This window comes from Prionailurus bengalensis, chromosome A1, assembly GCF_016509475.1.
Source record: "Prionailurus bengalensis isolate Pbe53 chromosome A1, Fcat_Pben_1.1_paternal_pri, whole genome shotgun sequence".
Taxonomy (NCBI): domain Eukaryota; kingdom Metazoa; phylum Chordata; class Mammalia; order Carnivora; family Felidae; genus Prionailurus; species Prionailurus bengalensis.
The window spans coordinates 52,283,846-52,311,123 of record NC_057343.1 but is presented as its reverse complement, the minus strand read 5'-3'; the positions used below and the strand labels follow the sequence as shown (position 1 = coordinate 52,311,123).

Here is a 27,278-nt window from a genome sequence, read left to right as displayed (position 1 = left end):
ATCAGCCAGCAACCATCGACATCTCCAGCAGCAAAAAGATTACTACTCGCTGAAAGCCCAGTGATGACTAGCATTTTTAGCAATAAGGTATTTTTCAATTAAGGTCTGTACTTTTTTTTTTTCAGATAGAGAATAGATATAGTCTATCGCACACTTAATAGACTACAGTATAGTGTAAACATAACTTTCGTATACACTGGGAAACTAAAAAATCCATTTGACTCACTTTGTTGGGGGTATTCACTCTAGTGCGGACCGGGTGGAGCAAATGTGAATGAAGGTGATGGTGAACATGGAAGGAAAGGGGCTTCCCCTGCAGGGACAAGGAAGTATAAGAAGTCTGGGGTAAGAAGGGCAAACCCAAAGCAGCGAATATTCACACTCCCAAATGCACCCATATAATTGTTCATTCGCATAACACTCTATATTTTTACTCAGCTCAGCTATGAAGCAATTAAATGCTGACATTGTTTTTACCCAGACAGGGAGGATAAGTACTACGCCCAAAATAGCCAGGTTTGGAATTAGCACGCACAACCCTAGACCGCATTTCTCATTCCTTTAGCCTGACGCTTGCTTTTCTTATGTTCTTTAGACCATATTTCACACTTAAAATTCACCCTTTTTAAAAAATGTTTTTAATGCTTATTTGTTTTTGAGAGAGAGAGAGAGAGAGAGAGAGAGAGACAGAGCGTGAGCAGGGGAGGGGTGGAGAGGGAGACACAGAATCCGAAGCAGGCTCTGAGCTGTCAGCACAGAGCCTGATGCCAGGCTCGAACTCACAGACCGCAAGAACATGACCTGAGCCAAAGATGAGCCATCCAGGCGCCCCCCCCCCCCCCCAAATTCACCCTTTTAAATAGAAATTGGCATCCTATTTCCAGTTCCCCAGGAAGCATTGCATAGACAACAAAAATCTAGGGTTCCTGCCCCAGCTATGCTATCAATTAGCTGTGAAGCCATGAATGAACCACCTAGTCTCTGCGTGAATCTCTGCACGGAATGGTTCCTCCTGGGCATGAAACCTTACAGATTGAACAGGGATTTAGTTGGGTGGAGTCCAGCAGAGGAAGAGCCAGTGTGCATTGCACAGCCTATATCTGACCTGTTTCATACAATCTTCAGCTAAAACTGCCACTCACCATTATTCCTCTCTACCCCCATAAAAAGGGAGTTCAAGAATAGATGGGCGGAAAGGATTTTATCGCTCTGCCTGATAAAAGAAATCACCTTGAATTTGAATGGCAGCTTTCTGATTATTTATATGTACCCTATAGGTATCAAATCCCCCGACAGTATAACAGTGGGGTAGGACACCCCACCCCGAGGTGGCCTAACAAAACACTTGAGGGCACAGCAGGAAGAAAGAGTAGCCACTGCTAGAAAAAATGGAGGAATGCCAGTCCTCTCCCAGGGCAGCACCAGGGCTTGAGAAGAACGAATAGAGAGCTTTTCTGTGTTGGGAGCGATGTGGACTTGAACTCTGAGGGCAAACCAAAACCAGCAAAGAGCACAGCCCCCAAATTCACCAGGTCGTCTACATCACAGCGGGATAGGTACTTAAAGGCAAGAGGAGTCGCCTTCCGCACTGAAAGTCCAGGTTAACTCGTTCAATACAGAACCCCGTTCTAGTCTGGTGCGTGGAAACTTGTCCTTGGTTTAGGCTGGTGGTTTGGAGAACCCAGAACGCTGACAAGCAGCAGGCTCTCGGACGCGTCCCAGGCCGGGGACTGCCCTGGCCAGCGGGCAGCGCCTGCTGATGCTGTCCAGGCGTCGCCCAGGGGGAAAGGTTGCAGAGCGGTCGGAAGGCGCGGGAGGAGTCTGGCGGTGATTGATGGGGAAAGGACGAATGAATAAAAGTACTTGTCTCGGGACGGCAGAGACCTCGAGCAACTGTGGAGGCTACTTGGTCTGGCATTCCCTAGGCGTTTCCTCAGAGCCGGACCGCCCGGCCCTGAAGGGAGGCGTGCTCGCCCCCTAGAGCGGGCTGGAACCGACCTGCGAGCCGAGCGTCCCGGGAAGGAGGTCCCCGCTCATCGCTTTGCTCCCGGTGCTTCCCATTCGCGAGGTAAACATTCTGGCTTGGTGTTGAGTTAAAATCAGTGATTGAACCTTGTCCTGGGGCCTCAGCTTGGGTTGGGAGTTTGGGGATATCTACTTTTAAATCTAATTAAAGAAAAAAAAAAGGACGCATAGATACAATGAATTAAAATGAGGTTGGAGTAAAGGAGAGCAAATAAAAGTTTGAAGCCACTTAGAGGGGACAGACGCTTCGAAGTTCATGCTGACACTCCCCCAAGTCGGACGAGTTGTGTGGGTCAGCCGGCGCACTCCGGCGGGCGCAGGGGCGATCCGAGCGCAGGCGGCTGGGGAGTAGCGGCTTCCACCGCCCGGAGGAGTCTTGACGACGTTCAGACACCGGGTGTCCGCGTTCCCTGCGGAGCAAAATGCACAGGTTGGCATATGCCCTTGGCCTCTGGGTGCCTTGATACCCCCAGTCCCCACGCACCCTTAGCCAAAACGACTGTGCTTCCCCGGGACGCACCAAAGAGCTCAAAGCTAAGCCCTAGACACCCAGCCTTCTCTCTCTGGCACACCCCTTCCAGAATGCCCCGCCCCACTGCGAGTCACTTATCCCCCGGGGGATCGCAAGGGAGGAAAAAAGCACAGGGAAAGCTGGTTCGGGAAGGACAGTCGAGCGACTCAGGAGTGTCACGCGCGCCGGTTTAGCACTGGCGCGCAAACTTGAGTTACATTTGCGCGCGGACGCTCGCCGCGCGGCTGCGCTCTGCGCTAGCGGTTTGCAGGGGCGTGGCTGGGGTAGCTGCCCCAAGCTTCCAGTCTTTCTTCCCTGCGGTTCTCCAGACTCACAGCTGCAGAGCGGCCACCCGACGCCCACTGGAGCAGGCAGCAGCATGCGGCCGCCGCCAAGCTTGCGCGGACGCGCCCTGCTGGCGCTGGTCATCGCCTGCGGCGTGGCGGGGGTCCAGGGAGAAGAGAGGGGATTCCCATCGACCAGGGCCACTCTGCCACTTCCGGGACCCGGAGAGATAATGACGCCCCCCGCCGAGGTTTCCTGGCCGAAGGATGCCAACGCCAGCGTGCCTTCGACTTCTGCACCCCCGCAGATGCCTAAAGCAGGGAGAACAACCGGAGCCCGGCCACGCTCGCCTCCTCCGTGCGAGAGATCCATTGAGATCAAGGAGACTTTCAAGTATATCAACACGGTGGTGTCCTGTCTAGTGTTCGTGCTGGGCATCATCGGGAATTCCACACTGCTGAGAATCATTTACAAGAACAAGTGCATGCGAAACGGCCCTAATATCTTGATAGCCAGCCTGGCTCTGGGAGACCTGCTACACATCATCATTGACATCCCCATCACTGTCTACAAGGTAAAGGGCCAATTTTGACGGGAGGGTGCCTAGGTAGGAGGAGGAAGACGGAAGAGCCTTTGGGGGATGCTTACTCTAGAAGATCCATAGCCTCCTAAAAGTCAGCTAGCATTGGAAACAAATTCCCTACTGGTCTTCAGTAACCTTAGGCTAAGCCTCCAGCAAGTATAATCCCCACACCAGCAGGATCAGCATCACTTGGGAGGGAACATGTTAGAAAAGACATTTTATGGCCCCACCTCAGACCTACTGATTTCAGAAATTCTGAGATAGAGCCCAGTAGTATGTATTTTTAACAAGCCCTCCATGTGATGAGGATGAACTGTAAACTCTGAGAACCACTGGTCCTGCTCACTGGGCCCACTGTCTCTAAAAAAAAAAAAAAAAAAAAAAAAAAAAAAAAAAAAAAATGTGGTCCACAGATTGGCAGGACCGATATCACCAGAGAGCCTGTTAGAACTGCAACTCCAGCGGAGACTTACAAAAGCAGAATCCGCATCTTTAGATACCTGGGCGATTCATATGCACACTAACCTTGGGAGGCATTTTTGTGGAGGGCCCTAAAAGTAGAGGAGCTGGAATTGGGTTTTTTAGGAAACAAATGGGCTAGAAGAAAGAGACCAGATTAGAGAGTACACCAACACGCTTCGCCTGCTGTGAGTGACTGCACTGCACCTGCTCTTTAGTGCATGTCTACAGCGGGCCAAGCCCTGGAAAGGATGGGTTACTTCCCTTTACTACTTTTGACAGCCCGCAAGTAGGTATTTCTCCATTTTACAGATGATCGACAAGATGTTCGAAGCCTCACAGTTAGTAAGAGATTGGAGGTGGGATTCAAGCCCCAATCTGTCAGGTCCAAAGTACAAGCTGTACCCCCATCGATTACCTTGAGAACAAACCAAAGAGCACTCAGCGTGAAGTCTCTAAATGGTTTCAGCTGCTAACGTTGATTGTGATTACCACAGGGAACCGGGCACAGAGAGCTAGGGCAGGACATAAACCCCCGCACTATTTGACTCCAGGTTGTTTTGGAACTCTAGACACATCCCGACATCTCTGGGCCTTAGTTTCCTCAACTCTACAATGAGGCTGTTAGTGCCCAGCTACTGGGGTATTGTGGTGTTAAGGAAAAGAGCCTGGGTGAAAGAGCCAGAAAATTTTTAAAGCCCATGCAAGGATCTAAAACTGTGCTTACCCATCATGATCAGCAGTAGAAAGTCACACATAAGAACAGAACCAAAGTGTAAGGGAAAGGGAATGTGCTTTGGGAATTTGCCTGAAGCTAATCCAGGGCTCAGTACAAGGGGGAAAATGTGGCATGGAGGCTGAGAAGGGGTGATAGGGGATGTTTTGATCTTTGTGGCAGGAAGCACCATAAGACATGCCTTTAATCCTAATCCAAATAACCATACTTTAAGGGAATTCTAGCAGTTTCTGAAGTGTAGATATAGGATTCGGATTAAGATCCAGGCTCTGGAAGGAAACACTCCCACAAATGCGGGATAAATAGAAGAAATCCTAAAATGCTGCATGGCACCTTGTTCTCATGAAGTCTGAGTGTTTCCTGGGAGAGGTGCAATCGAAAATGGTCCCTTAGATGCAGTCACAGTTCTGTTAGAGCCAGAAGTGATGCACTTACTTCTTAAGCAGCCCCAACGACCAACTCTTACTGTTCCAATTTGGCAAAAGAATTTCAATTCAATTCATCAAAACTAACTTGAGAAACTGTAGAGTGGATGTTGCAAAATATTTAAATGAGTGAACTAAAAAGCCTTCTGAAAAGGGAGATTACAATCCAGTTTTGCTAGGCTTGCATAGAATTGTGTGAAAGGTCTCCTTGGGGAGGACTTTCTTACTTTCTAACTTTCTCTGATCACATGATTACATTTGATAAACCAGAGAATATCTGACTCGCGGGGTGGGGGGCGTGGAGGGCACACAGTTTTTACTTTCATTTCAGTTTTCTTTATGATTTCCCTAGGAAATTGCATCATTTTGCCTGAAGCCATTCAATCTGTTAAAACTGTGCTTTTACTTCTGAAGTAAACAGTCAGTACAAATCCGGCCCCCCAGTCATCTATATTGGTCATAAACACATCCATCACAAAGAATAAGGTCCCATTGCCAAGTTTGCCAACGTGGAATGCTACATAGTAGCTTTTAGTTTATTTTTATCTTGCCTGTAAACATGTGTCGCTTGAAGCATAATATAATAATAATGGCTGCCATTTATTATGCACTAGGTTCTTGGTCAGTATCACTAAATCATTGCAGCAAACCCCAGGGAGGAGGTACTGTTGTCATCCCTGTTTTGCAGGAAAACTCCGTGTTGGACAGGTGAGGAAGTAACTTGCCCAATGTCGCACCAGTGGACAGTGGTGAAACTACGGCTTGGACCCGGGCCATCTGGGCCCTAGAACCTGGAAGGTTCTAAGTCTTCCTAGACCTGGGGCCTTCCCTGTCCCTCTGCACTGAGTGAGCTCAGACCCAGCATTCCCTTCTCTCGCATGCAGTATTCTTAGAACCTCATTTGCATGCCCTGGTGGGATTACAGGACACACTGCCACACGGCAGGGTACTTGGTAAACATTTCCAGCTTTAATCTGAGTCATGTGAAGATTTCTATCTCCTGAAATTCCCCTTCAGATGATCTGTAGTACATAATATGGATAATATCACTGTTATTTTAAAGGCTTTATTTTACAAAAAACACCCAATTCAGACTAGTTAAAAGCCATTTATTCTCCTAAATAATTTTGATGCCATATAAGTAAGTTATTTTTTTTTTTTTGAAAAAGAGAGAAACATAGGGCACAAGTGAGCGAGGGGCAGACAGAGAGAGAGAGAAGCGGGGCTCACCAGAAGCAGGGCTCAAGCTCACCCGAAGTGAGGTTCGTGCTCCCCTGAGGTGGGAGTCAAACTCACGAACTGTGAGATCATGACCCAAGCCAACGTCAGATGCTTAACCAACTGAGCCACCCAGGCGCCCAACCATATAAGTAAGTTTTTAAAAATGCATTTAGAACCTCAGCATAATCAGGTATTATACTTAACACAAAGTAATTTAAGTGAATTATGAATGCCATTTAAACTTATCCTAAACTGGAAGACTTTAATCTCTAAACCAATGATTTCTAAATTTTTTTATGTTTATTTATTTTTAAGAGAGAGAGAGAGAGAGAGAGAGAGAGAGAGAGAGAGAGACAGAGTGCAAGCAGGGGAGGGGAAGAGAGAGAGGAAGACACAGAATCCAAAGCAGGCTCCAGGCTCTGAGCTGTCAGCACAGAGCCCGATGCGGGGCTCGAACTCACGAACCCTGAGATCATGACCTGAGCTGAAGTCAGATGCTTAACCAACTGAGCCACCCAGGCACCCCTAAACTAATGATCTCTAATTTTGTTTTTGTGGGATATTACAATTATCTTTCAGGATCCATTTAATTGTATATATTATATACAATTGACATATATTATAATTAATAGATATAATAATTATAATATATTAAAATGCAAAAAAATGTCATTCATGCATACACACACACAACATTTGCAATTTCATAGAGCCCACCTAACCCATCTGTTGGCACACCCAAGGGACATCAGTGTGAATCTATTACATTAGTCTGGAGTTCAGTAAATCTAGCATTCAAAAAAGTTGACAAACCCCAAAATGTCATAGTCTCTGATACTGCTGTAGAATGGGACAGGACTTCACAGGGAGGTGCCGACAACCCTTAGGATATAGATCTGTTCTACCTCAAGAGACTAGGTCTCTGGAAACTTTCAGGTAGAATCAGTCCTCTCACCAGGTATCCTATGGCTGAGAGGAAATCCTATGATGAAGGCCACAGAGGTATCATAGGAAACCCAGACAAAGGAAACTGTTGAAGTACTTCACATATGCATATTCATGTAAATATGCTGAAAAGAGGAGTCTGGCTTATCCTTCCCAGCAGTGTCTGCTAAGGCTCTAACATGTTGCATTATGTAAGTCCATCCAGATGAAAATGGAAAAGGCAGTCATCCAAAGCGGGTATTTAAAAGTATGTATGTATCTTTATATCTCTGTGCACAGGTGTATACACATATAAACACATATAAATAGACAGGTAAATAGCATTTGGCACAGTGCCTGGCACCTAGTAAGAAAAAAATAAATGTGTGTGTGTGTGTGTGTAAGAATGAAAATTTGTTTGGGCTTTTTTTTTTTTCAGCTTTGCCATTATAAATGTGACTACAAGTAATAGATTCATACAAATGGCTTTGCACACATGTGTGACTATATCTGAAAATTTCTAGAACTACAATTACTAAATCAAAGGGTATGTGCATTTGTGATTTTGATAGATATCTCTATTTTATGCCCCAAAGTTATGGTTGTACTCTTAGTTTGGGTCACTATTTTATATAACATCTCCATACAGATATGCATGTATTAATGTCTATCTCTAGTATATACATGGATCACCATGCCAATATTTACATGGTCTATATACATGTACCTGAACCAAAAGCCAGTATTTATAAGTATATGATGTGAGGATGAATGTCTTCTTACTCACAGGCTAGTTGTGTCCTTCCTTGTATAGACTGCGGTGAATGGGGTAACCGATATGTCTGTTGCCTATGAGAACCTATCTGACTAGTAAGTTGCGGTAGCACTGATGTCAAAGCTGTCCCAGCAAAGCAGGGGTATACTTCTGGATGCCGTGAAGGTTTTATGTTGTTGGTGGCTGATTGGTTGGTTAGTTAGTTCGTTTGGCTTCGTTTGGTTTAGCAGTGATATTTAACAAAGGGTGGTGGCAAGTTCAAGTTAAAATTCACTTAACTTCTTTTAACTTCTCAAGCAACTAAAAATTCTTGAGCAAGTAATGAGTTTTTAAACTATCTCTGGATTTCATTTAACAATTTCACTCTCAGTGCTATATGGGCATGGGTAACTGAGCTAATACGGTTAATTCTCAAATGTAACTTCCTTTATGTGTAAGCAAACCGCATGTGCAAACGAATCTGCTTGTGAACTGGAAGACAGGTTATCGGTATGGACATTGGTTTGATAAGGATCCACATGTAATCAGATGTCCGGCGGTGGTGGAGTGCCTTTGAATGGCTTTGCTGTTAAGATTTCGTAAGCTACTATTAGAGGCAAAGAGCCTGCCTTCATAGTTCTGAAAGGCAAAATCGCTGATCTTTAATGTTTAACTAGTTAAGGTAGGGTATACCTGACATTTAAATGCTGGCATGTAAAAATGTGGAGTTGCTTCACTGAACCCACAAATGAGTTTTGAGTGAAGTGACCTTGTCAGGTAATCAGACATTTTCTGCTTATGACACCCTATCTTTCTGAACAAACTTACCTTCCTCACTTCCAAACTTAGACTACTTCTAGTAATTAACAAGTTTATGTGCAATTGACTAGTTTCATAGTTATAAGTAAAAGTTAGTGGAACTCCATCAGATTTAACTTTTGAAGTTAAAATTTTCTGATCGGTAAGTGGAGGTTTATGCACATAGAGCAACATAAGAAGTAAAAGTATCATTGGATAAGGGAGTCTGATTTCTTCCAAGATAATAACACTCCTCATCTCCAGTTAAGTAACTGAGATATTTTACTAACATTTTATAATATTTAGAGATATTCTAGTGGCAGAAGCTCTTTGAACCCAAAGTGGAACCTAGATATGTTGAGATTCATTTATTTAAAGCAAAAAAAAAAAAAAAAGAAAAAAAATTAAGGAGCACCAATTAAGCACATGTAAAGTGTTAGCTTTTAAAAAGTATTAATAGGCTATTAGCTCTGAATGACCTAGAATCAACTAAATTGATTATCAACAGATAAAACTAATACCCCAACACCCACCTAGTGTCGTGCCTGCAACAGTCAGTACCAGACAGATGCTTGTGGACAAAAGATGTGACACATAAAACATAAGGACAGTGGGACTTTGATAATCATAATTTTTATAACTGTTCAGATGAAAAAGAAGGGTGAAGTTGTTCCTCTTCCTGTATGAGAACATTGGCCATAGTTACATAATAGGTCAATAGCATAATTCAAATAATCCGGAAACTCAGGAGTTCACATTCCCAATTTATTGTTACACACGTGGATTCCTGTGACAAAATGGTTGGCAAACTCTCGGCCTTGGGCAATGAAAGATTCGCTAGGTTAACTCTACGGTCCTTGCGTTTGCTTTTGATCTGCCACTGGCCACTCCATAAATCCAAGCCTCTTAAAATGTCACGGCAGTGTTACTTTCAATATGTCCAGGCTTATCTATCAAAGGCTCTACACTTTTTCTTTGCTCACTTTAAATGAGTTGTTCAGGAAGAAGATATTTCCATAGGTATACAAGAGGATGACATAGCCAAGACCCCGTTGTCTCAAGGCCAGGGAGCCACGTGCTTCATTTTGCAAAGAAAAACCATATAAGGTGATCTCTGTGTGGCTAATATGCTATAGTTGATTATTTTTAGAGAAACATGCCAAATGCTAATAAATGATTAAGTGCTTCAAAGGGTGTTGACAGATAAAGCCTGAGCTTAAATAAGATTCAAGATGTAATTTATGATGTGAAACAATCTCTTTCAAGACTTTGACGAGGTTGGTTACGTTTGGGAGGCAGCTGAGTGTGGTATATCGGGGACACCTTACCCAACAACTTCTCTAATTTTAGACTTCTGTCCTTTCCTCTTGCCAGTGCTTTTATTTTAGAGATTGATTATTTCTCTTTCCCCCTATAGACCCTCTGGGGAAAATGTAAACGAAGAAAATAGAAGAGCAAGAAAGAGGCTCATGCTTGAGTCAGAAATTTATTAGCAAAGTTGACAGATGCATTTGTCGAGCAATTCTCTGTCCCTAAGACTCACAGCCACTTTCATGCCCCCTGATTTGTGTCCTCTCTCTACTTCTGTCCTCTTTAGCTCAATTGTAGTTTCCAGAAAGGAGGAAAACTATCCTCTGGATGTTTATGTTGTACATATCTTTCTTCCCCCTCGCTCAGTGTTTTCAAATTATTTTAAAGGGCTTTGAGATTGCATGGTAATCAAATGTCTTTTCATAGTAGCTTACCAGTGTCCCAAAGATATTTTCTGGATAGAATTAGGTTTAGGTAAGACATGAGATGATGTAATAAGATTTGTTGACTTCATGAAGTTTCAGAGTCTCTTTCTGAGCCGCGAGACCATCGACTTGTAATTCTGACATTTTTCACGTGTCACAGTGATCATAGAAGATACAGTTCAACTACACGAATCAAAAAATCTACTAGGTCTGTAAACAGCATGTCTTAATGCTCTTAGTTGGACTCTTCAGAATATGTAACATGTCAGTGAGTTTTTAAGCACAAACTGTGGATTATTCTTAAACTCGAATAATAGGAGAGTAGCAATCTATTTATTGACCTGTTACAGACTTGGAAATAGATTTCATTGTAACACTAGCAGAGAATATATTTAAAGTAAACTTAAATTTCTCCTAAGATATATTTTTTTAATCTTTTCTTTTTGCTTCTGGAGATTTTGTTTCAGGAAACTCCATTCACCTTCATGGAGTCAATGTTGTATTTAAGCAAGTCATAGGAATGTTTCCAGAGCAGGAAAAACCCTCTGTTCTGTGGGTGTGCACGCAACAGATTCTTGGAGACAGAACCTCTGTCTCGCCCAACTCCAGGGGGCGTTGTTCACACTGTGGTCTGTTGAAGTGTCACCCCTGGGGTTATGCTGGCATTATTTCTGACCCACATTTTTCTAATCCTCACGACCTAATTTTTAGGTGATTAAGTGCATTTTAATGGATGCAGAATGGAACTTGTAATTGATACCTGTCCCCAAGGGCACAGGTACGACATACATCAAGAAAATATTTTCTGTGTACCTGACCAGTAGCTTACCTTAAATTCTGTCCATACGTACGATTAAAAAAGAAATGAAAATCCCTTAATAAGCGTGCTCTATCTTTAAAATGCCAGTTCAAATGCAGAAAAATTCTTATCTGCTGCAGGAAACAGAGATAAAAGCAGAAGAATACACCCTTTCCCAAAGCTGTGAAACACAACCACTCCATTATTTCCCTCTTTTGACTCTCACTGTAAAAACATTTCTATAATACCAGTCATTTGAAAGAAATGTTCACACTTCATCACAGCCGTCTGGCAAAGTAACCCTGGTTGTTGTTGTAAATACATTGCTCACCCAGCCTTTTAAACAATCATGTCCTACAGCATCTCCATGCTTAGGCAGCCATCTCCACCAAATTTGCAACTAAAGCTCCTGGTAGGATCCCATTAGATATTGAGAAACAGTAAGTTCTGTTTTATGTCAGTCATTTCCTTGGCAGCTTTGAGTAGGAGCGACAGGATGGGAGAGGAACGTTTGCTTTTCACTTTTTCTAGCCTATTTGGAAGGCGGAACTCCAAAAAGAGAAGAGCCAACCATCACCCCGCAATCCCTCAGGGCCCTGGCTCCATGTGTCAAGAAGACCTGATCCTCTGGAAAGAGGAAGGAAGGGCATGGAATAGACAATACAAAAACAAACAAAGAAACAAACAAACAAACAATAAATGCGTAGCCATCTCAGTTCTCTAAAGACTTTGTTCCAAATATGAGAACTGAAAGCTCATGACAATAGTTTTATCATAAGATTTCTGCCTTATGATTGCATTCATGCATTCATCCACTGCACACTCATTCACTGTTAATCAACAGGCATTTAATGAGTGACCACTGTGTGCCAGGCACTATGCTGGACATTAAAAATGTGATAGAGTATTCTGAAACAAGTAAATAGTTAAAACTCAGTATATACTCTTGATTTAAAAAATAGGAAAAGAAAATAGTATATAAGGTTAATGAAGCGATTGGACATTTATTAGTGCAAGACGGTTAACTTTCAAATTTCCTGACTTTATGGGGCTTAATTCCTTTGGGCATTAACAGTGGTATGTATTAACAGGGTTTTCTCCATTTAATTTCTCAGGAATGTGATTTTTAATTAAAAAGAGAAATGAAAAATGTAAATCTCCCAGTTGGAGAGATTTTGTAGGAATCATTAACAATACTTATAAAAAGGGGATATTTATTTCCTATTCATGCTATTTATCCTTTTAGAAATTAAGAAAAAAATATATAATATAAAAATAATTGCTAAATGTAATAGAAAAATAATGTATTTGCGTTTTTTCTAAATTTTTTTTTATACTTATTTATTTTTGAGAGACAGAGAGAGACAAAGCACAAGTGGGGGAGGGGCAGAGAGAGAAGGAGACACAGAATCCGAAGCAGGCAGCCCGATGCGGGGCTCGAACCCACAAACCATGAGATCGTGACCTGAGCCGAAGTCAGACGCTCAACCGACCGAGCCACCCAGGTGCCCCTGTATGCTATTGCCTTTTTTTCTTTCATAAACAGCCATTCCAACATAAAGTTATGCAGTCATGGTCATCCTTGAGTAGAAATCTTATAATCAGTACGATCACTTCTTTTTTCAGTCTAGTGTTGATTTACTTATTTGTTTTTATTCATACAAAAGAAAAGTTCTCGGGAAGCAGTGTAAACCATAAGGGAAGGGGATGAGCACAAGCGTGGGCTATCATGTGTCGAATGGACACCACGCTGTAGGACCTAACAGTTTTGTCAAAAGCTCTTGGTTGGTTGAGTCATCGCAATATGAAAACCAGTAACAGTTATGGGAGTAATTTCTAACTGGTTCACATTTAATTAGTGGTAGGTAATATATATTCAAACTTACTTTTAAGCAGAACCTAGACATTTAATTCCTGTGACAGGGACCAAGAAACAATACAGAACTCTAACATTGATTTTGCAATTAGAGAGACTTGTCTGATTGCGTGCTTGATTTGTTTTCAGTATTCACGTCTTGCCCTTAAGTTATCTAATTGAATGGAGTGAAGTCCAAAGAAAAAACTCAACATGAGGAATAAGAATGTGTTATTGCTGGGTTTAAAGTTAGCATTACTTCCTCTTGCAATAAAAAGAATCAATTTCCCCTACAAGAGGAAAGCTATATTGTTGGACTTCAAATTAGGTGTTGGATGTCAGGATTTTTGTCAACGAAGAGTGAAATAATTAATTTCCAGTTATCACAAAAATCTATAAGAACATTCTTCCACTGAAATTTAAAGATGGCACCTTGGTTGAGAGTGATGTTTGCTTTTAAACTTTAGTAAATCTTCCTTCACTTCCACTTGGGGTTTTGTTCACCATTAAGCAAGGGGTTGATGTCTTTGCGTTTTACATAAGCTCCCAGCACTAAATTGCCCAAGACTTACCGGAAGCCATTAAGACCAAGATGAGCGTCAGAAGTGGGCATGGTTTCTGCCACTGGGTAGCTGGCTTCTCAGAGTCTCCACAAAGCCTTCTGGTTGGAGAGAGGCAGGGGTTGCCAAAGTCACCCTTCTCATTACAAAATAACAGAAGTGACAGTGGGCACTTTGTCTCTCATCTTTTGTGGCCTTCCAGGACCAGCAGCATTCGGGCCTGAATTGAAAGCCTGCAAAGCTAAAAAAGCTGATGAAGGCTAATGCTCCCTGGTTTGCAGTTCCTTTCCCTTTGGAAGGGTAGATTAGAAAATTGTAAGCCCTCAGTTATGATTCGGTTTCTGACTATCTCTGTGTCGAACGTGAAGAGAACGGTTACAATTTTCAGTTTGTGTTTCCCTATCCCCTGTGATAACTTGGGTCAGAGGTTGAGCTGCAGGCCTCCCAGTGGTATGAAGAACAATCCTCCAATTTCTGGGCTGAGCCAAAAACAATAGTAACCTCAAAACAGGGCCTGGATTCAGTACAGGGCTCCTTTCCATTGGCCAGACTTCTTTCCCTTCAGTGGCCTGGACGCTCATTCATCTTGATTCATCTGATGCCTGCACCTAGGTGATCCTAATATTTGCATATCTGGAAATAGTTTGAGGCAAATAAGATATTTGGAAATATGTTAATTTTTGGATATTATGTTAAATTTTGGATAATTTTTGGATATTTCATTTGCCCTGGCAAATGAAATGGCTACATGATTAGGAGAGATTTTATTTCGCATCTAGATATTTTTACCATTGACACATAGGTATGGGTCAAAATGCGAATATTGATTTAATTCTAAACAATCTTTTTTCTATGGTCGGTTTCTCCAAAACGCTATATAGACTCTAAAATCAGACCATGTGGGTTCAAACATGGATCGGTTACTTCAGTGAGTAATAAACCAAGTTACCAGGACAAGTAACCAAGTGAGTAAAGCAAGGACAGATATATTACTTGTCAAATGATGAATAGCAAATAACCCCAAAACTTAGTGGCTTGAAACTTTTATTATCTCACACCTTGTCTGTGGCTCTAGAATTCAGGAACCCCTTAGCTGGGTGCTTCTGGTCCAGTGTCTCTCATGAGGGTGCAGTCAAGGTATTTGCTAAGGGCTTCAGTTTTCTGAAGATTTGCCTAAAGCTGGAGGAATCTCTCATTCATACAGCTGGTAAATTTGTGCTAGTCTCACCTTTTTTTCTTTTCTTTCTTTTTTTTTTTTAACATTTACGTATTCTCGAGAGAGAGACAGAGACAGAGTGTGAGTGGGGGAGGGTCTGAGAGAGGGGGAGACACAGAATCTGAAGCAGGCTCCAGGCTCCGAGCTGTCAGCACAGAGCCTGATGCGGGGCTCAAGCTCACAAACTGTGAGGTCATGACCTGAGCCGAACTCAGATGCTTAACCGACTGAGCCACCCAGGTGCCCTGGCAAATTTTTGCTAGTCGTTTTCAGGAGGCCTGCGTTCCTCTCCATGCTGGCCTGCCCACAGACACTTGGGTGTCCTCCTGACATGGCACCTGGTCTCCTGAGAATGAGTGATCCACCAGACCACAAGGAGAAAGCCATATGCCTTTTGTGAACTAGTCTCCGACATCACACATCATCCCTTTCACCACATTCTGTTCGTAGAAAGCAAATTGTTAAAGCCAACCCTCATTCAAGGAAAGGGAAACGAGGCTTCTTCACCTTGTGAAGGGAGGAGCAGCAAAGAATTTGTGGACGTATTTAAAACCAACACAGTAGTTAATAACCTTCTAAGTGCCTCAGTTTTCTTACCTGTAAAATGGGAATCAGTAGTACTATGTCCTAGGATTTCTTCAGAGATGTCAACGATATGGTATGTGCAAAGTGCTTAGAATAATGCCTAACCCATTTGCAAGTGCCACATAACTGTTAGTTTTGTTTTCTTTCTTTTTTTTTTTTTTTTTTCCTGATACCTCTAAGAGCAATCAGAATTAGAAATATTGTCTGGATAATTCATAAGAAGCTGGTCTGGTAGAGTCCTTGGAACTGGTTGGAACTTTTTTATTCTTATGTTTCCAAGGGCAATTGGCGGTTCCTTTAAAGTATCTTAAGTTCATAGCCGGTTCAGACCTAAGGCATCCTGAGTCTGATGAATGAGTCTGAATGGCTCCATCATTCATGTGACAAACCTCTTAGTTCCCTGACTCCTCGTGTCTTATATCCAAACCATAACAAATCCTCCTGGCTCCACCTTCAAATATAAAAATATATCTGGTCTGCAACCCATTCGTTCAGCCCCAGGTTACCGCCGGGTCCAGCTGACCACAATCTCTCATCAAAGCTTCCTTTCTCGACCCCACATTCTATTCTACATTGAGCATCCACACGGATCTTTTTACTTATTTTTCTTTTTTTAATGTTTACTTATTTTTGAGAGGGAGAGCACAAGCAGGGAGGGGCCGAGAGAAAGAGGGAAACAGAATCCCAAGCAAGCTCACACTGTCAGCACAGAGCTTGATGTGGGGCTCAAACTCACGAACTGTGAGATCACGACCTGAGCCCAAATCAAGAATCAGACGCTTAACTGAGCCACCCAGGCTCCCCTGACAGTGATCTTCTTCAACCATAAATGAGACCATGCCATTTCCCTGTTTAAAAACGGACAATGTACTTCCTCAAAAATTATTCAGACGACTCCTTCTACAACATCATCTCTTAGACACTTGGCCTGGGTCTTGATAGACTTCTTTGTGTAAGGTCAGCACACTAGGCTTATTTTCTTACGCCGAGACCTTTGCACTTGCTCCTTCCTCTGCCCTGAATGCACTTTGCATGGCTTACTCTCTTACTGTAGTCAGATCCCTTACTCATATGTTGCCTCTTCAGAAAGATGTTGCTTGAGAAGCTTATCAAGAAATTACTCCAAATCCCACTATACCCTCTTCATATAATGGCAATAACCATATGACACCGTATTAAATATTTGTGTGCGTTTTTTTATAGGCCTCCTTCACTAGCCTGTAATCTCTAGGAGAGCAGGGAGTTTGCCTTATTCACTGATATGCACCCTGTACTCAGAATGGTGCCTGGCATATAGTGAATGCTCAATAAATGCTTATTGAATGAATGAATGAATGAATGAACAAGCAGAATTCTGACCCAATTGACTAATCCAGAAGTCACAAGTAGTCTGATCTACAGATATATTTTTTTGATACAATGTTATTTGACAGTGTTTTTTAAAAATATGAGTTAGGGGCGCCTGGGTGGCTCAGTCGGTTAAGCGGCTGACTTTGGCTCAGGTCATGATCTCATGGTTCGTGAGTTCGAGCCCCGCATCGGGCTCTGTGCTGACAGCTCAGAGCCTGGAGCCTGTTTCAGATTCTGTGTCTCCCTCTCTCTCTCACCCTCCCCTGTTCATGCTCTGTCTCTCTCTGTCTCAAAAATAAATAAACGTTAAAAAAAAATTTAAAAATGAGTTAAAAACTTTTATAATTATGAGGTTTTATATAAAAATTCGATTTTTTTAGTTAAAATCAAGAGTTGTGTTTTGTTGTTGGTTTTTAATGTGGGATTCCTTGGCAAAAATCATATCATGGTCTTTAAGCAGCTTCCCCTTTTAGATGGGATTTACCCCACACCCTACCACTCTCTATTATCTTCCTGACACCAATGACTTCTTTATACCCGGCTTCTCTACCCCTCTGTGTTACCTGCCTGGCCCTGTAGATCTTCAGGACCCTAGATGAAGCATGTCTGTGGTAAGCTTGCAACATCTGTCCTACATGTCAGAGTAACTTTTTGTATCTAACTTGGAAACGAAATTGGTCTCATGTTGGAGCTCGAAGTCGTATTCACACTAGACACACATTTCAGCCTTTGGTGCCATTTTGGAACAATCACACATCTTGACAGACTCCACAAAGAAACTTCACTAAAGTGAAAGGACAGAAAGACTCAATTGTGTTTCAAAATAGTTTTCACTTCTGGAAGATTATTTTTTAAAACATTTAAAAAAAAACATTGATTTGAAATACTTTTCTTTATTTTCAAAACCTCAGGAACATTCAATCCAGATGTTCACCTAAAGTGATTCATTAACCAGTGTGGGCACACCCAGTTGTCCTAAGAAAGAAATTAACTGGTTTTCACAATAGATGGTTGTACATCTATTGTGAAAGCAGGAAGGAGAGACATATATGTATAATAGCAAGAACTTATGTCTTTTTACTCATGGTAGAGCCAGTGCCTATATGTTTTAGGGGTTTGAATATGGCATCCACAACATGGCAGGAACTGAATTAGGCAGTTGCAGAGGCCATATTCTGCCTTATACTCTAGGGATTCAAGAGAGCAAAAACTAAACAAAACAAACAAGTAAATGTTATAATACATGCAATGGTTGGTGACAGGTGCTATGGATAAAAAGGAAAGTCGAGGAAGGTATGAGAGACAGGAACCTGGCTAGTTACTGTACTAATAATGGGGTTAAAGTAGGTTATGTTGAAAAGATGAGGTTTGAGCAAAATCTGAAGGATGTAAGGGAGTTAGCCCAGTGGATCTGTGGGGAAAGAGCCTTCCAAAATAAGGAAACACCTAGAGTAAAGCCCTAACACAGCAGTGTGTCTAGGGCATTCAAGGAGCAGTGTGCATATTCCCGCTGAGTTTCTGGGCACTCAACTTGACTACAGTAAAGTGGAAATATGCAAATACACATTTGTCATCTGTTTTTAACATTTATCGTCTATATTTTGGTTTGGCCATGACCTGAGCACGTGAGACTCCACGACAGTAGAAGAGATGTTTTCAGTGCATCACATTCAGTTTTCCAAGGGGAACTTACAAGATCGGCCCCAGTTAGCCCCATGGTGGAGTTTCGGATCCTAAGCTACTGTGTATGCATAACAAATTCTCCTGAACTGGCTGCATTTTCATTATTCCCAACCGCTCTCCTGATCCATATATCGAACACTGATGCTTTTCAAAGGAGTAATCCATGAGGAAAAGAAGAAGAACTGGAATTGGTTATCTAACTCTGCATGTTAATTACCGTCCACTAAGTAATGCAGTTCAGAGGGCACCGTGTGAAAATCTTGCTCACAGAGCTTCATGTCTTCTCAATGCAGCTGCTTGCCGAGGACTGGCCCTTTGGAGTTGAGATGTGTAAGCTGGTGCCTTTTATCCAGAAGGCCTCCGTGGGAATCACTGTGTTGAGTCTATGTGCTCTAAGTATTGACAGGTAAGAGCGTATATTTAAGCCAGGTATATCCTGAACACTATACTAGTGATTGCTATGTTACTTAGAAACTAAACTATGTAATTCAATAAAAGCAGGCTCTGCAGCTTGACAAATAATTCTATTTTGTACTTCAGATATCGAGCCGTTGCTTCTTGGAGTCGAATTAAAGGAATCGGGGTTCCAAAATGGACAGCAGTCGAAATTGTTTTAATTTGGGTGGTCTCTGTGGTTCTGGCAGTCCCTGAAGCCGTGGGTTTTGATATGATAACCATTGACTACAAAGGACGTTACCTGCGAATCTGCTTGCTTCGTCCCACTCAGAAAACAGCCTTCATGCAGGTGAATTTTACCTTTTCCTTTCCTTTCCGTTCTTGCCTTATAAATATTTAGCTACTTTCCGCCTGATCATCCCTTCTTGGGAAGCTATTGATTTATGACTGTCCTTGGCATAAATTAAGAGTGTAAGCCTCTCGGGGCGCCTGGGTGGCGCAGTCGGTTAAGCGTCCGACTTCAGCCGGGTCACGATCTCGCGGTCCGTGAGTTCGAGCCCGCGTCGGGCTCTAGGCTGATGGCTCAGAGCCTGGAGCCTGCTTCCGATTCTGTGTCTCCCTCTCTCTCTGCCCCTCCCCCGTTCATGCTCTGTCTCTCTCTGTCCCAAAAATAAAATAAAAACGTTGAAAAAAAAAATTAAAAAAAAAAAAAAAGAGTGTAAGCCTCTGGACCAGGGGGCTAATAGTGACTAATGACCCATGCTGTGGAAAGCTAGGTCACTACTTCCACAAGAATTCCCTGGTGTTCAGGGATACAGATAAAGCAAGTTCACGTGAGAGGATCGATTTTGACGTATAGCTTTTCTACTCATCTCCTCCATAAGGACTGCCAACTACTACGTATTCCTCGTAAGACAACACAGCAGCCATCAGAGGGAGTGGATGGTTCAGTGAGTGATCAAGTAGGAGATGCCCGGATGTGGAAGGATTCTGAATGGCAAGCCTGCCCTCTATCTAAAGGGAAAGCTGCCATTGCAAAGAATTTTTCGTCCTGGCCATTTATTCAAGAACGTTGAATCAGGAAATGGGGGAAAATGGCAATGTTGGTATTTGAAGACAGATCTTGAGTATAAAAGACTCTTCCCAACAGAATGGATTAAGAGGCGTTAATGCAGGTGTCACCAATGGTTATTTTCTATTTCACATATAAGAAGACTATATACAACTTTAGGGATTATATGTATCCCGGTAATTAAAAGAAAAAAGAAGTGGGGCGCCTGGGTGGCTCAGTCGGTTAAGCGTCCGAGTTTGGCTCAGGTCATGATCTCGTGATTCATGGATTCGAGCCCCTTGTCAGGCTCCATGCTGACAGCTCAGAGCCTGGAGCCTGCTTCAGATTCTGTGTCTCCTTCTCTCTCTGCCCCTCCCCTACTCATGCTCTGTCTGTCTCTGTCTCTCAACAATAAATAAATGTTAAAAAAAAATTTTTAAGAAAAAAGAGGGACATTAATGTGAAATTGAGAATGAGATTGCTATCTTCTTGTGTCTTATTAGTTAAAAGGAAAAAGTTTTCTGCATAGATTACATAAATTCTGCTCCAACACAGTTGGAAAAAAAAGATAGAGCAGAAATAAAGTAAAAAAAAAAAAAAAAAAAAAAAGCCTAAGTCATAAGCAGCTTTGATTTTCTAATTGATAAGTGAGATTCATACATTTCTTAGCTAAATAATTAGTGCAGACCTTTCCACATCTATTTTTGTCTGGGAAACACACTTGTTAACAAGTGAATGCTTCCCTTAAACACTAGGATGTCTTCACATATTCAGATATGGTATTTCACAGAAAGAGTACCTTAAGAATGTTTTTGCTTAAGGATAATTTGCTTATGTGAAGGCAAAAATATTTGAATTACCAAATATTTTTAATTTTGCCCAACTGCCTAAATTTTTGAGCAGAATTACAGCACACTGCCTTAGAGAATTGAAATGCCCTTTAAGGAATGTTTGTTATACTTAGTATAAGTATTTAGTTATTTGTTCAGTAGATGTGGCCTGAAATATTCTATATAGTGTTTAGGAAATGTATCTACTTTAGAAGTAGATGAGTATGTTGTTGTTTTTTTAATTTTTTTTTTTTTTAATTTTTTTTTTTTCAACGTTTATTTTTTTATTTTTGGGACAGAGAGAGACAGAGCATGAACGGGGGAGGGGCAGAGAGAGAGGGAGACACAGAATCGGAAACAGGCTCCAGGCTCCGAGCCATCAGCCCAGAGCCCGACGCGGGGCTCGAACTCACGGACCGCGAGATCGTGACCTGGCTGAAGTCGGACGCTCAACCGACTGCGCCACCCAGGCGCCCCTGTTGTTGTTTTTTTAAATTTAACGTGTGGTATAGAAGATGTTTTTTACAGAGGAATGTTAACTCATAGAATTTTCTCTTCTCCATAGTTTTACAAGACAGCTAAAGATTGGTGGCTATTTAGTTTCTATTTCTGCTTGCCATTGGCCATCACCGCATTTTTTTATACGCTGATGACTTGTGAAATGTTGAGAAAGAAGAGTGGCATGCAGATTGCTTTAAATGACCACTTAAAGCAGGTGAGAAAATAGAAATATGTGCTGACTCACGATTATAATTATGAATAAGCAAATTATTACAATGACAACAAATTAAAATTATTATACACTAGACCATACTTCCTTTCTCTTGCTTCCAGTATTTTTGAAACTACAAAGAATATTTTTTATATTATCTATCGAGAGATAATTCTGTTCTATGTAATCTAAAAAGATCTAGAAAGATCCATTACCTTTTTAAGGTGAATCTCTAGTCACTTTACTTCTAATTCACATCAGCTATTCGATTTAAAGCTTGATGTTCTGAATTTGTACAAATGCCACTGGCTTTTTGTAAACAATATTAAATATTCTGTTTGGGAAGTGGGAACACTGTGATTATCTGAGTCCTCTATTTAGTCCCTGACTATGGTTTTATTACAGAGACGGGAAGTGGCCAAAACGGTCTTTTGCCTGGTCCTCGTCTTTGCCCTGTGCTGGCTTCCCCTTCACCTCAGCAGGATTTTGAAGCTCACTCTTTATGATCAGAATGATCCTAATAGATGTGAACTTTTGAGGTAAGAAAAGTAAACTAGACCGATTTTTGTAGGTAAACGCCATTCAGAAGTTTTTTTCCACTGGTCCCTTGCAGAGACAGAGTACCATTTTGCTAGTCTTTAGGGGGCAGTTACGACTCTCACTTTTCCCCCTTCACTCCTGTTGTAGAGGAAGGAATAAAGCAGACTAATAAGAACACTGAGAATCGAGAGGCAGAGCTCTCTCCATTCGATCATAAAATGATCAAAATGTTGAGTGGGTGGCACTATTGAAAATACAAGCTCCGATTCTCCTTGGCACTTTGCAAAGCCTTCTCAGCCAGCCTCAGCACTTCCGAATGAGATTTTATTGTCAAAGAGAGAATTGGGCATGGGAGGGAGGGGCATGATGACAGAGAGAGACAGAGAGAGAGAGAGAGATCATTATGAGCAAAGACCAGTGATAAAGTCGAACTATTGTATATGAGTAATGTTTTTCCCCCAAAACTCAAGAGTTTGCAAGGAATATAGGCTTAAAGCAACAAAGACATGTTTTGGAATGTTTCTTACAGCTTTTTGTTGGTGTTGGACTACATTGGCATCAACATGGCCTCCCTGAATTCCTGCATTAATCCTATAGCTCTGTATTTGGTGAGCAAAAGATTCAAAAACTGCTTTAAGGTGAGAGTATTTCAAAATAAAAAGCTCTTTTTTAGCCTGGCATCAAATATAACCTTTCCAAACGATTCAGATTTATATCTAAAGAGATTTAGTCAATTATTTTACAGTATTCCCTTGCGTTACATTACAGATAATTTTTTAAAATATGACTTCTGCTCAAAACTCACTCTACTTGATTTCTGCCTATAAATCCTCATCAACCACTCCCTTCTGCCTCAACCAATCAGTTGGACTTGGAGAAATGCTCAGAAAATTAACAAAAAGGACATGCATTGATGTCTGACAGATGTCATACGATAAGAGCTAAACATGAGTTAAATGCCTTGTTCCCATTTTCAGTAGGTTTTGGACTAAGGCAGCATGGCTTGGATTATAACTAACTTAGTATCTTTTTCATATGGGACATGAGAATAGCAAGTCTAATGGAGACATGTAATTCAGGTTCTACCTCCTCTTTGCCACCTTGCTTGTAGAGCAGAGTTGTGCTACTTGATGTGGAATACGTGTATTATTCTTCGTTTGGCCACTTGCATTGTAACATCCATCCATTCATTCACTCCTTCGACAATCTAATATGAATGACATATTCCCTTCCCTTATATGGGAATGATCCATTTGTCCCTGGTAGCTCATTACTGGAAAGAACTCAGCTTCCTCAAAACATCTAAATCAGTCTTAAGTTCTTTGCCCACTCATAAGCTCATGAATTGTAGAGCTAGAAGAGAACGTTCATCAAGATCGACTCCCTCTTTTTAGAGAACAGAAAACAATGGACCTCCCAGTTCCTTATACATACAGATCCTCAGAAAGCAAACAGTATGAACAAAGTTTGGGGATTTAAAAAAAAAATCCAAGAAAAGAAATTGGATGGATCAAACCGAGACATTAATGTACTTTCTAAGTTCATTGTGTGACGGCATTAAAAAGGCACACGAGCATAACACGTGGCTGACAAAAACATCAATACAACATTAAATTCACTGACAGAAAGCAGGCTACAGAGTAGTACATATAGTACAATTTTATTAAGATAACACACTCATGCACACAGGCACAGACACGGTCGTGTGTTTATATGTATGGCGTGTGGTAATATTTCTACTTGCATAGGAAGAAGTCTTGAGTTATATATTTATCAAATATTAAGAGAATTTCTCAAGTAAGCAAGAGTAAATATCAAGAATGAGTGCTTTTCCCTTTTAATTTTAATGAAAAGGTGAGTTTTAGTGATATACATTTCTTTCCCTGTATTTTCTAGTATAAAAAACTACCATATACTACTTGTGTAATTATATGCTGTTTAAGGGAAAAATAAGAGAGCATGGAAAGGAAGTGGCCAAGAACTCCCGATCGTGCCCAGACAGTCAGAACCCTAGAAAGTAGGAAGAGTCATGACAGTAACTGATGTGAACGGCTAACGAGTTACTTTGCTGTGTACAGTCATGCCTATGCTGCTGGTGCCAGTCATTTGAAGAAAAACAGTCCTTGGAGGAAAAGCAGTCATGCCTGAAGTTCAAAGCTAATGATCACGGATATGACAACTTCCGCTCCAGTAATAAATACAGCTCATCTTAGGAGAAGGAATAGTCACTTAATTTCATTTTCTTTATTGTGGACAGAAGTCACTAAAACAAGGAGGCGTTTGCCAAAACAAAACAACTGTGTGCTTGCACAAAACAATGTAAAAGTGTAAGAGTGATGATTTTCTTAACACTCACAGTGACCCATGACTCTCTGTGAGCTATTTATTGCCTGAGAAAACAAAAGCCTTGAGAATTAAGAAAGCCTCCTCGTGAAAGCACTTAATTTTACACAGCCAGCACTCCAGTGTAGCTCTTAATAACTTCCAGTACATTCCTGCACCGCTTAGGTTTAGGTTGAACTCACTCTGAATTCCTGTTCAAGAGGTTTATGTTTTAAATTCATGTGAATCTGATATAAAGGAAAATTGTGTCACTGTAAAATGGAATCTTTAAGTGAAGTTTAAATGGCTCAATTCAAAATTTTAAAAAATCCTTTAAAAGAACCTTTTCTTAATTCATGGTGTCAAACCACTGGCTGGACTATAAAATGTGAAAGCAAGTTTAGCTGGTGTATCTTTTTTTTTTTTTTTCACATTAGAAACATAATTAAAGGATCAGGAGGTGGCATCAGAGAGACTGAGGTTTTTGAAAATCATTAATCTTTCTCCATTCAGATAAGGCCAAATGTCACAAAGGGAAGGAGAGAGAAGGTTTGGAATGCTTTCCCAAAAGACTGGTTTGAAGTCTCCTACTCATGTATTCTGCGAAGAAAATACTACCTATGATTTTTTTTCAAGATTATTAAAATATTCTCCTTTCACTACTGTAGTTGAAACACTATTTGTTTATTTTGTCATCTGCAAGTAGTTAGCTACAATTATAGGACATGCAGATGATTCAACAAAGGGCCAGCCCCGGCGTTTAGTACCTTTACAATGGAGAGATGCCAGTAACCCTAAGGGACAGGACGTGAGTTGCCTGGAGCAGGGCCCACAGGGCGCAGGAGAAAGCAGGGTCCTCTCCCACCTGCTGCAGTCAAAATGGTCTCTGGCGTAGGTGTAATATGATAATTAAAACACTGTTTTTTGAAATCACACAAATTAATCAATTTAACAACTACTTGTAAAGCTTATTACTAATTTTTATATCATTTTTATAAATAACTAATAAAAAACAGTTTTTGATGTGGTGCTTTTTTGTCACATACAGGCAAAAGTGCTTTTGAGGACTGTAAGGACCTCTTTCTTTGTGCATTCTTGCCTAATTCTTTCATCTCCCCAGCAAAGCGCCTTAGGTTAACTTGGGATGATATGTGTGTGAAAATATGTACAAGAGAGAACGGAAGAGAGAGGAAATGAGGTGGGGTGGGAGGAAACCCACAGGGACGGATTCCCATTCTTAGCCTGACGTTCGTCATTGCCCCGTCACATCAATGCAAAAGGTCCTGATTCTGTTCCAGCAAAACACAGTGCAATGTTCTCAGAGTGACTGCAGGAATAAATTGGGCCCAAGAGCTTTAACTCTGTCTTAAAATATAGCAGAGTTTCTACTTTTTTTTTTTCCCTTTAGTAACCCTGGGCCACGTGTTGGAAATGAGCTAGCAATGTTGTTTTCTGCCAGCATCTAATGTGACAATACAGCAAACCAAAACCCCAAGATGTGGCCAAAAAGAAATGACAATAATTAATTCACATGCCACATGGATTCTATTTACAGATCACTCACGGTCTTGTTTATTAGTTTCTTCCCAATCACTTTCTCAGACACTTGTCAACACAAAAGACATTTCAAACTTTGGATTTTAAATTAACTTTGGATAACTAATATATTTTTTATTCCCACTTAAGTTTTAGCTCATTTTTATTACCATGTACTGAGTTTTGGTTCTTCCTCCTCATTTACATCCCAATACCCTTTCCTTTTCCATATCAGACTGTGGTCCGTAATCATCTTGCCAAATTTTGAAACCGCACGCGAAGAGTACGTACATGGACTATTTATAACGAAATTGCTGTCAGTAGCTTTTCTAAAAATGTTTGATTTGAAAATGTTAACATCTGATAAAAGTTGGTAAGAAGCAAATATGATTTCTGGACATAATTAAAACCAATATGGCCAAAGGAATTCAGGTTGCAGCAAAACATGGGTATGCTGTAGTTAACTCTATAAAATTGTAATATAAACATGTAAAATAATTATGTATTTTGTCTTCTTGTGGTCACTTAAAGTGGCAACTACTGTAGTTGCTGATTCCTTATTATGTAAACAAAATCAATAAAAAGTTAAATTGTTTAAAAAAAAAAGACCAGCTTATTTTTCACTGCGCAGGCAATAATTTATTAAATACCAATTGATTAAGTGTTTAAAGGTTATACAAATGTTATGGGTAGACATTATTTATGTTAAGCATACAATGATCATGGAAGGATAAGAGTTGTTAAATTTCTGGTCTCCAGGCTGCATTATTGTTGTGTTTTATTGTTGTGAATAACCAGATATACACACAAGACACTCAATTTTCCAAGGCTGATGATCTGGTTGATAGTTTGCGATGGCCCCTCCTGTCTTCCTATCCCTGGTTGCCTGCCTTTGGAGCATTTCACTGGTTGATGATTATTGGACCAAAGGTCAAAGGGGAAAGGTTGAAATGAGCTTTTGGCATTACTCGCTTCATTTCACAAGCTTCTTCTGAGTGCTATGTGTGAAGTAGGATGAAATTAATAAAATGCAAGTTTCCTATTTGATAGGAGACAGAAATAATAACAAAATTTTAATACAAGGCAAAATGAAATGAGTACTGAGTAACCACAAACTCACTGCCCTCAAGGCTCATGTGTTGTGTCTCTTAGCACATGACCCCTTTTTCTCTCTGACCAAAATAACCAAGAATTAGCATTTACTCTTTTCCCATACAATGATGTTAAACCCAGCCTAGTGTTCCAGACCCTTCTGAGTGATCCCTGACCTTTGCTGGATTTCAGCTGCCTAATCTCAGCTGAGCATTTGAGATATAGGTGTTCAGAGTTCCAGCGGCTATGTGAGAAGTACAGGAAGAGCAAGCGTGTTACTCTCTTTAAGCCGTC

At 41.2% G+C, this 27,278-nt stretch overlaps 1 protein-coding gene across 2 annotated transcripts; it reads left to right on the top strand.

The window, feature by feature from the left end:
• The first annotated feature begins 1,689 nt into the window (after positions 1-1,689).
• On the top strand, positions 1,690-26,487 carry EDNRB (endothelin receptor type B). 2 transcript variants are annotated; one of them, XM_043581179.1, is made up of 8 exons: positions 1,690-2,068; positions 2,866-3,395; positions 18,799-18,911; positions 19,046-19,250; positions 21,348-21,497; positions 21,900-22,033; positions 22,564-22,672; positions 24,113-26,487. In XM_043581179.1, exons 2-8 carry the CDS (start codon positions 2,916-2,918, stop codon positions 24,245-24,247), a joined length of 1,326 nt encoding a protein of 441 aa, XP_043437114.1. In that variant the 5' UTR covers positions 1,690-2,068; positions 2,866-2,915; the 3' UTR covers positions 24,248-26,487. The 2 variants fall into 2 exon arrangements, with proteins under 2 accessions (XP_043437114.1, XP_043437105.1); XM_043581170.1 differs by lacking the exon at positions 1,690-2,068 and having other exon boundaries at positions 2,662-3,395.
• Positions 26,488-27,278: the final 791 nt, after the last annotated feature.